The sequence below is a fragment of the Cicer arietinum genome, chromosome 2 (assembly GCF_000331145.2).
Source record: "Cicer arietinum cultivar CDC Frontier isolate Library 1 chromosome 2, Cicar.CDCFrontier_v2.0, whole genome shotgun sequence".
Lineage (NCBI taxonomy): Eukaryota > Viridiplantae > Streptophyta > Magnoliopsida > Fabales > Fabaceae > Cicer > Cicer arietinum.
The window spans coordinates 45,437,021-45,446,847 of NC_021161.2; the positions used below are offsets into that span (position 1 = coordinate 45,437,021).

General features: G+C 28.1%; 1 protein-coding gene and 1 long non-coding RNA gene across 3 annotated transcripts; one reads left to right on the plus strand and one right to left on the minus strand.

The window, feature by feature from the left end:
- Window positions 1–211: 211 nt before the first annotated feature.
- On the plus strand, window positions 212–3,499 carry LOC101494584 (uncharacterized). Of its 2 annotated transcripts, none has more exons than XR_190552.4 (5): window positions 212–269; window positions 1,205–1,386; window positions 2,247–2,322; window positions 2,473–2,528; window positions 3,249–3,499. It is a non-coding gene; the product is annotated as an uncharacterized lncRNA (long non-coding RNA). The 2 variants fall into 2 exon arrangements; XR_001143184.3 differs by having other exon boundaries at window positions 1,217–1,386.
- A 1,239-nt stretch (window positions 3,500–4,738) lies between these two features.
- On the minus strand, window positions 4,739–8,597 carry LOC101494785 (rop guanine nucleotide exchange factor 5-like). Its single transcript, XM_012712298.3, has 7 exons — window positions 8,292–8,597; window positions 7,516–7,641; window positions 7,197–7,351; window positions 6,951–7,025; window positions 6,572–6,862; window positions 5,967–6,323; window positions 4,739–5,449 (listed from the first exon to the last, which is right to left on the minus strand). The coding sequence occupies exons 1-7, from the start codon at window positions 8,416–8,418 to the stop codon at window positions 4,958–4,960; spliced, it is 1,623 nt and encodes a 540-aa protein (XP_012567752.1). The 5' UTR covers window positions 8,419–8,597; the 3' UTR covers window positions 4,739–4,957.
- Window positions 8,598–9,827: the final 1,230 nt, after the last annotated feature.

Genomic DNA, 9,827 nt, shown 5'->3' on the forward strand with positions numbered 1-9,827 from the left:
ATCTAAAATAAAAATTAGGCTATTCTTTTCTATAACTTTGAGATTCATAAATCTCAGTAAGTTTGCAATCATCTGATCCGCATAGTTATATGAAGAATGTAATTAACATGTCGTTCAAACTCTGAAAAAAGGTGTAAAAATATTAAATTAACTAATGACTAATATTCTTAACCAATTGTTTCTAATTTGCTAGGTTGAAGGGAGTTGCTAGGTTGAAGGGAGTGGATCAAGAACTCAAGAAGTGGGAAGCAAAAATTTTGGAGCACAAGGTTCATTTAGAAATTTATTAATATATATATATGTTGTCAATTTAAATAGATTTTATATAGTCAATCAATCACATTTTATTATATAAAAATCATTGTGTTATGTTATTATAAATTTTTTATTTTTACAAGAACAACTTCTAAAACTTCATAGATGATTAATTGTGTTGTGTTGATATTGTAATATTTTTATATTTGAAAATACATAAAAATTAAATTTTTATTAAAAAATTAGATTAAATTACTCTTTAGGTTCACTAAGTTATTTTTAGATTTCACGTTGATTCCTTAAAACATTTTCGTTTCATTTTGATTCTCCATGTTATAAATGATAAACAAAAGTAATAAAATGTAATAAAAAAACACTTAAAACTGATCTGGTTGGAGGTGGATAGAGGGGGTGAAATAATTTAAACAATACTCTCTTTACCTAAAATTTATATAAACAAAACCTAGTCAAAAAATTGATTTATTTAGTTCAAAATTTAGATTAATTACATAATTTTATTTCAATCATTTTTGTTTATATTTTAGAACCACGTATTATGTGTGTAGTTCACTTTTTAAGAGAAGAGAAGAGTTAAATCCTCTTAAAACCTTATTTTTCTCTTTCTTTATTTGGAGTATTTCAAAAAGAGAGATGAGATGACTAAATACACACAAATCATTAATTTAAATAATTTTCATTCCCTTAAATCAAATACTCTTTTAATTAAAATTCATATTCTTCTATCATTTTTTGAACTTTACAAAATTATTTTCCTCCTCCATTAAAATTTTTCTCCATTAAATTTTTTCTCTTTTTCTCTATTGAACTAAATAGACCTTAAATGAACAAAGAGTATATATATTTCAATTCTTGTCAAGCCACTAGGAGAATATTTTCCTTTAAAACAAATTGGAATATGTTTGAATTTATTTAGTAATGTTTGTGTTAGAATTCGTTTTAGGAACTCCTAGTAATAATAAAGGTGAAAACAACCGTGGCATCTCAAACAAGAATACTAGTGTCAATTATCAGAATGAGACAGTGGAACCCAGTTACTTCAGCTCTTCAATCTACTATGGTGGTCAAGAAAATTATTCCCCAAGAAGCAGGACCACTCAACCCCACCAACTTGTGAGTGCCTTCATTCTCATCCTTTCATATGGCATTTTTTTGGTCTGAAGAATTTATTATAGCTAGAAAACATATACAAACATCTTATAAATCATAACACCTAATTAATTAAGGTTGTTACATGATTACAAAATATTGATTTTGAGATTCAATAATTTTGATATTATTTTTCAAAAATTAAATACTTGTTTATAATTTAGATATAATTTATTAAAAATTAAAATAAATAAAAAAAGCTTTTTGTATTTTTAGACGTAATGAAAATCACTTGTTTTAAAATCATTAGTTATCAAAAATGATTTTTATAAAAAAACAAATCAAAATAATTTTTTATTTAAATTAATTTCTAGATTATTTTTGTATTTAGGTTTTTTTTTCAAAAGTTATAATAAACAGATGAAAAGTTGAAAACCTCTATAAAGGAACTATTTTGTATTTTTTTTAAAATTTAGTAAAATTCATTTTTTTTTAAAACAAATCATCTATAAAATATTACTTTCATGAGGAGCAACTCAAAAATTTTCATTTGAAGCATATTTTATATTATTTTTATATTCTATTTTTTATTTTAAGTTGTAATAAGCTATAATGAAAAGTCTTAAAGGGAATTAATTATTTTTTATAAAAAATGTTAGTTTTAAAAAAACAAATTGTAGCAAACAGGGTTTAAATATTTGTATAAAACTATTTTATAATGTTATTATAATTACAAATTGAATTCTAAGAATATTATGCCACGAGTTGACTTCATAATTGTTATTAAGAATATGATTCAAAATAGCCACTAGAAAGATGTTTTGCTATGCAAATAGTTATGCAATTATGTAGATCAGACTAATACTTTTTATCTTAATTAACAGTTTAAGAAAGATAAGAATAATGGTGACCCCAATGGTAACAATTCAAACAGCGCTTCAAGAGGAGACTGGTGGGAAGGTAGGAACCATAATTTATTTTTGCTAACAAGTTTTCATAATTTATTTTAGTTAACAAAAAACTAATTAAAAAATGGCTTTTACTCAATTTCATTATGCCTCTATTACTCACTTTAATTACACCTATATTATTTCGGTTTTAATTTGCCAGGTTCCCTTTATTACTAAAGTCATGGTATCATAGTATTAGAACTTAACATCCTGCAGGTAAATATTCCTCTCCTTCACCTACTAGATACATGGAATTCAATATAATTGATACCTATTTGTTTGTAATTGGATGTTTTTTTTATTTAACTTTTAAAAAGTTTAACGACGAAATTAACATATTAAAAATAAAATTAAAAAAATGTGTATCTTAGATTCGAATTTGTGTTTCCATACAACTAAAAACTTTTTTTTCTTATTTATTTTGCTTGCAAATGTAAGGAAATATTGCAACTTATAACTCGTAATCCTTTATTGATATCATTATTACCAAATCAAAGATTACTTAAATAAGTTGTAAAAAAAAAATTTGCTTAAATATGTTGCATTTTGTGAATATATTTAAACTTCAAATGATAAATGTAAGAACATTTGATATCTGAGAGTGTAGGTTCGAATACGAGATATATCTATTTTTTGAATTTGACTCGTTTTAAAGTAAGTAATATTAATTATTAATAATTGATCTTATGTGCACACACGTGACAATTATGGATGGTTACAATATCAATAATTAATTTATTTATTTTATCAAATTTATCATTTTAGAAGAGACAAAAATCTATTTCTCCATATTAGTTTGATTTTCGTTGCTAAACTCTTTAGACATGTATAGTTGTGTATCTTAATAGATTAATTATTTAGACATGAATTTGTTTGTTTCGGAGCATTTTGTTTTTCTTATATATATATTGAGACATGATTTTGTTTATGTTGCAGGATGAAGATCGACTACATAAGTTGGAGAATGCTCTATTTAGTTATATGAAAATACATAAGTTAAAGTAATATAGTTTAGACCGTATGAGTTATACCCTTTTATCTTACTAGTTGGGTCTATTTTTGTCCCAGATATTGGGTATATATAATTAGCTAAACCGAAAATGTAGCTTGGGGCCAAGTCTATTGTGTGCTTTGATTGTAGTAGTTTTTATATATAAAAATAAAATAAAATAAAGGTTTTATATTAATGATTCTATGGTTATTGGTTTTGTAGGGCTTCATGATGGACATGGATTCCATATGGTTAGAGAATCTTGTAATCATGCAGTTAATGTTTAAGAAACTTTTGAATTGAAATGGAATAATTTAAATTAAAACGTTAACTAATTTAATTAAGAAATGTAATGAATCAATTACCAAATTGTAATAAATCACCATTTGTAGCAGGGAATTCATTTCCAATAGTGGAGGTTATTGCTTGATGAGACATATTAAGTAACAGACTAAACAAGGCACACCTCGTACAAGATAAGGGATCCTGATCATCCATGTCAATCGCAAATTGGTGTTAAATTATTAATTTTTAAATACATATTTATATTATAAAACAATCGTTTTATTAAAATCAATAGTTACAACGAATCTTTCTTTGTGTTTTCAAATTTTCAATTGAGTAGAATTTGTTTTCCTCACTTCCCTTCTCTCTCAGAATATTTTTTCTCTCATATAACAATGCTAATGAATGAACAATAAAGAAACTCATTAACTAACTTTATATACAAGGCAATGTGTACGTCAAGGAGTTAGTTATTGTTAAGAATTATAGTTGAGTTTAAGAAAAAGAAAGGAAAATAAAAATTGAAATGATTATTTGAAGAATTGTTACACAGCTACATTACAGTATGATGCACTTTTATACAATATTATTAACGTAATTAATCTAACAAATTTCACCTAATCATAAATATCTTTTAACTATCTCTAATAGTTATCCTTTAACAAATTTATAACTAATTTACTCATCAGTTTAGTAAGTTAATTATTCTTCCGTTGCCTTGCGTTGCGAGCCATTCACAAGTTTTATGATCGAGCAGCTGATGGGCTGGCCCATTGAGATTGTACATGTTTAAGGCCCAATTCATAAGTGCCAGTGATCAACAAACAATTTGGACCATGAAACTCTGATATGCAAATTTGACAATTGATATGTTCTAGTAACCAGACAACCTGGGTCTATTGAGTTCAAACTTCAAACCCATAATGTAGAAAAACTTAAACGAAATAAAATTCAACTTCATTGAGTTAAAGTCCATAACGGAAAAAAAGTCATAAGGTTAAATTTATACTCTTTCAAAAAGTCATAAATCTCTTGTATATAATAGTCTTAGAGTATTTAGTTGAACTCAGACTTAATTACTATTATCTTTGAGAATATTATATTTTTAGTTGATGGTATATGATACAATAATGTGGAATAAAATAAAATAGAATAATTGAGCTCACAAATCATTGAGCTCACTCTCAAATCTCGATACAATCTTCTACTCATACAAATTGATCCTATGAATTGAACCCTTTTCTACTATTTTTTTCTTCTTTTTTTTTTCATTGGATTCAACTCAATAAACAACATATACTAATAAATGATACAATATTAAAATGTGCAAAAAAGCCTTAAACAATGTTACATAAAATCTCTTCACTCATCATTTTGTCTTGCTTTTCATAACACATGAATCTTTCTGACTCCCTTGTTCTGTTATATTGCAACTTATGTTTGAACCATTCACCTCATGAGCTAAGTTGCTAAATACCTTTGCTCCTTTCATTTCTCCACCAAGATAATTTGACAACACTCTTTTAACACCAAAGCCGCGACGTTGCGGTTTAATGATGTTGTTATTGTTGTTGTTGATCATGAAAGGTGTTCTCTCTCTCTTTGCAGGACTAATTAATGGCACAGGTGAACAACTTGGTGTGCCAAATGTTGTTTTGTTTTGAGTGTCTGAGACAGACACTAGTAATTGTTGTGAAACCTTTTTCTGTGAAACCATATAAACCATTGGAGCTAATGGAAACCTGTCTGAATGTTTGGTCAAGTCATCAACATATAGTAAATCATCTATACGAGCTACTATGTTAAATGCCATACTCTCCAAAACTCTTGAATAGCTTTCAAGTATTGATTTTCCAACATCCTGTAAAATGTTTGAAATGAAATATGTCAATTTAAAGGTTTAACTTGTAAGTGTCTGTTTAGATAGATAACTTAATTAAGCTTTCATTGCATAAAAATTTATCATTTAAGGGTCTGTTTTAATTGACTTATTTAAATCTATCTAGTAACCTAAGTGTTTGAGAGGCTGTTCGGGATAGTTTATACAAACAGCTTATTTTAGTTAATTTCCATTTGATATTCAGGATAGTTTATGAAAATAGTTTCGTTTCGTCAGTACGAGTGATGAGTAAGTTATAACTATAAGCTCATAGCTTATGAAAATAAGCATATGAGATCTTCAGAAAATGTTTTCATAAACTATCTCAAACAAATTCAGAAGTACTTATGCCACTAGATAAATTTAAATAAATCATTCCAGATTGTTCCTAAATAGTTACCAAAGTCTATTTTTCAGTCTACAATTTCTATCGATAATTCAACTTTTCCTAGTAGTTTAAGCTGGTGATTACATTAAAAAAGAAAGAGCAATATGTAACCTTGTTGCATTGGATCTTGCTGGTATCCAATGTAGTTTGACTCAACCCCGGGAAACGCTGCTTCAATGAAAGTAGAATACTTTCAGCTCTCTCTGCAAACAATTCTCTCTTATCTCCATCAACCATAAAGTCCTTAACAATCTCCCAAGATGACTTTGTAGTTGAACGGCTAGGATAAAGTGGCGGTCTAGAATGAGATCTTCGGCGCCATACGTAAATTGCGGCTTCGACACGGTTAGCAATCTCTAGTGCAACATGTTCATTGGAAAGGTCAATGCAATCAAGCAAGCATTCCTGAGAGAATTGGTCTGATGTGATGTATCGATAAATGAAATCGCCTAAGCAAGTTCTTCCATTCTGAAAGTTCAAACAATGTATTAGCTACAACGCCATAACGTTCTATCATGAATCTTGTCTAATGACATATTATATAACGTCTTTTCCTTATGTGAAATTCAAATTAATGTCACATTAGTATACATAATGTAAAATCAATAAACTTGTAGCATCAATAATGTAACAGTTATTTTTATACACTTTTGAGCATTTGTTTCAATGATATAAAGATAATCAACATATAGTTATGAGGGAAATCATTATCAAACCTTAGGAAGGGATTCCAAATAGGACTCAGGAACTTCCATTTCAGCTAAAGCAATGCTGTTAATAGACATGGCTGCTTTAAGTATTTGGCTTGCACATTCTCTTGTGTGATTCAACTTCTTTCTTGAGTTCTCGCCGAGACCCGAAGGAGGGACACGAGGTACAGGGAGCCACCATTTCTCCTCTTGCCGTTGATTTCTCTTGTGAAAAGAGGCTGATCCATCTGCATCTGGTGCAACAATTCCTTGGTCAACATACCAAAACTCCATATCTGTGCAACTATCTAAAATTTCCTGTAAAAAAAGGGTAATGTGTATCAAAAACTCAGATTAATTTATTTAACTACTAGCATGCAATGGAAGAATAGAATACAATGCTTACAAGAAGAATGTTGTCGAGTTTACGCAGAGCTGGAAGATTGATAAAAATATCTGATCTTGGTCTGCAAGTCATTACCTGCAAAATACACCATATTAGAAAAACATCATAAATCTAATTTCCATACTAAATATATGAAAGCAGATTCATTAAGTAACTATACATAGTAGAGAGTTTTGTCCTATTCATTAATCTTTATGTATTGAAATGTAAATTCAAGTCACAAATGAAGACTCAATCCAATTATACCTCTAGCTTACTACCATCTGGAAATGTTTGCCAAGAAGGCATTAACTCAAGAATGTGATCACCAACACAAAGAAGCCAATCCATTTCTCTTTGCCACATTTCTTTCTTCTCACAAGGTACAGGTTCTAGTCTCCACAATTGCCCAAATACAGTGCCTACATGTTCAAATAAATCCCAATTCAACAAATTGTTACAACAATATTAAAATTCAAACCACAACAAAACATTTCAAGCATTTTTCAATACATAACAAAGAAGCATAACATTTTCTCTAATACAGCATAAACATTAATATCACTGTGTTACAAAGAAAGCTTACCACACAAATTAGTAATAGCATTTGAGATAGCCAAAGCAGTGCTGACTCCTTTTCCAGATCCTGACATGTCTTCACCAAGCAGTAATTTTGCAAACCTTTCCTTCATCATATCTACTCCTCCTGATCCTACAATTTTTTAACCAAATAAATATTAATAAACCATTGATTTTCTAGCATAAAAAATTCAAAACCAGCTGAATATTTAATTATTTCCCAAGGTGTAGCAAACCATTGATTTTATAGTTAGGAAACAAAATGTCACACTGACACCGATCATGAAAATAGCTTAATTGTAATTTTCATTTTCCTATTTTTCTTTTATTAATTTGTGAAATTAGCCCTTCTATTTTAAAAATTGATAATTTTGGTCTCTCGTTTTAATTTTTTAACTATAACGTTGTGGTTTAAAATATTTTTGAGGAAAATAGTTGTTGAAAATATTTTTTAACTATATGTTATTAATTAAACTTTACAAATGAATGATTTCATAAATTGAAACTGAAATTTCATAGATATTTATTATCGAAGATAGTTGGTATGGTATATTAATTATTTTTTTTTATTAAAAAATGTTAACACATAACTACAATTGTTGAATTTTAAAATTAAGAGATCAATTTTGATAATCGATAAAAACAGAAAAATCAAAACTGTAATTAAACATTTAAAAATTAAAAAAAAAAAAATTGAATTTAACTACAAATGTGACTGTGTGTGAAGTGCTATATAGCTAAAATTGTAAACAGAACATAAAAGGAAGAAATTTAAGAACTTACTAGAAATTTTAGAACTGATACTAGTAATTTTTTTATCATCTACATGAGAAACAGGTTCATTTTCTTTTTCATCTGAGTTGCTGCATTTGGAAACAGTAGCTTTCCGAATAGATGAAGACCTTTTCATATTTTTTTCTTGTTCAGTCAAATCTGAGGAGCACGACCCACTACTAGAACTAATAAACAACTTGTTCTTAACTCCTTTAGTAGCAGAACAAGGAGAAGAACAAGACCCATATTTTTTCCTCTCAACAATGGCAATGAATTAGTTGAGTCCAAATCATATGCTTCTGCTTCAGATGTTCATATGATTCTGCTTCAGATTTTGATTTAGGGTTTTGTTGAATTGGAGATGTTTTTCTTTTAACTTAATTTTAACAATTAAATTGTATTTTTAAAAATATTATCACAATTATAATAATAGTTTTTAAAAATATAAATTATATTTTTTAATCAGAAATAATATAATAATGAGTTTATTCCACATAAGTGTCTGTCACGTCACCCTTTTATTGACACGTCATTAAAAAATGACAACTCATCATGATTTGGACTCAAATTCTGTTTTGGACTAAAACTGGGGACAAACAAAATGGGGGACTACTTTCGATTTTCACCTATAATAGGGGGACCAAAAGTGCAATTAAGTCTATTTATTTTATAATTTCGACTATTCTCTAATGATGGTAATATTTTAATTTGAGTATTTGGAAAAATAAGTATTATTATAGGGATTATTTTGAATACGAGAATTTTGGTTATTAATGTATTTTAAAAGATTAATTATTTTTATTTATAAATTATTAGTTTTGAAATATTAATAATGATTTATTAATAAAATTGTGTTTTTAAAAAAAATAAAATAAAACTAGTAAACCCTAAAAGGAGACCAATGGGTTTGACATATTTGTGAACCCTAATTGTTAATAAAATAAAACAAACAAAAAAAGTAAGGGAGTTGGACGACGGCCGTAAAACCAAAGAAAAACACAACAACAATATATAGTTTGACACCGATGATCGATAATTGTTCCAGAAAAGTTTCTCCGTTCTTGTCCAAATTTCAGTATGTTGTTTTATTCATTTAGGTAGTCAAATAAACATACTTCCTCATATTTTTTAACCATCTAAATTTCTCTCTAAAATACGCCACTTCTTCGTTTATAAAATTCATTAGTTTGAACCGTTCTCCTTCACCGTAAGTCCGATTAGAGTGAAACCAACGCCAAAACGACCGTGTTAAAAATTTCTATTTTATCCAATGATTTGTTTTCAGATTTATGGTAAGTTTCTTTGACCGAATTTCGAATTTAGTTTTTAGAGTATCTTCTCATAAACTATTTTTAACGTTTACCCATAAACTGTCGAGTTAGATCGATTGATGGACAAAGAGTCAATGAACAAAGGCTGTTTGCTCGTGGAATCGTATTTGTGTGTGAAAGCGTCGAAATAAGGTAAGGGGTGAGAGAGCGTTTGAATTCATGAGTATAATATATTGTGAGATGAACGGGAAAACCGTATTTCCCAACGATTCAT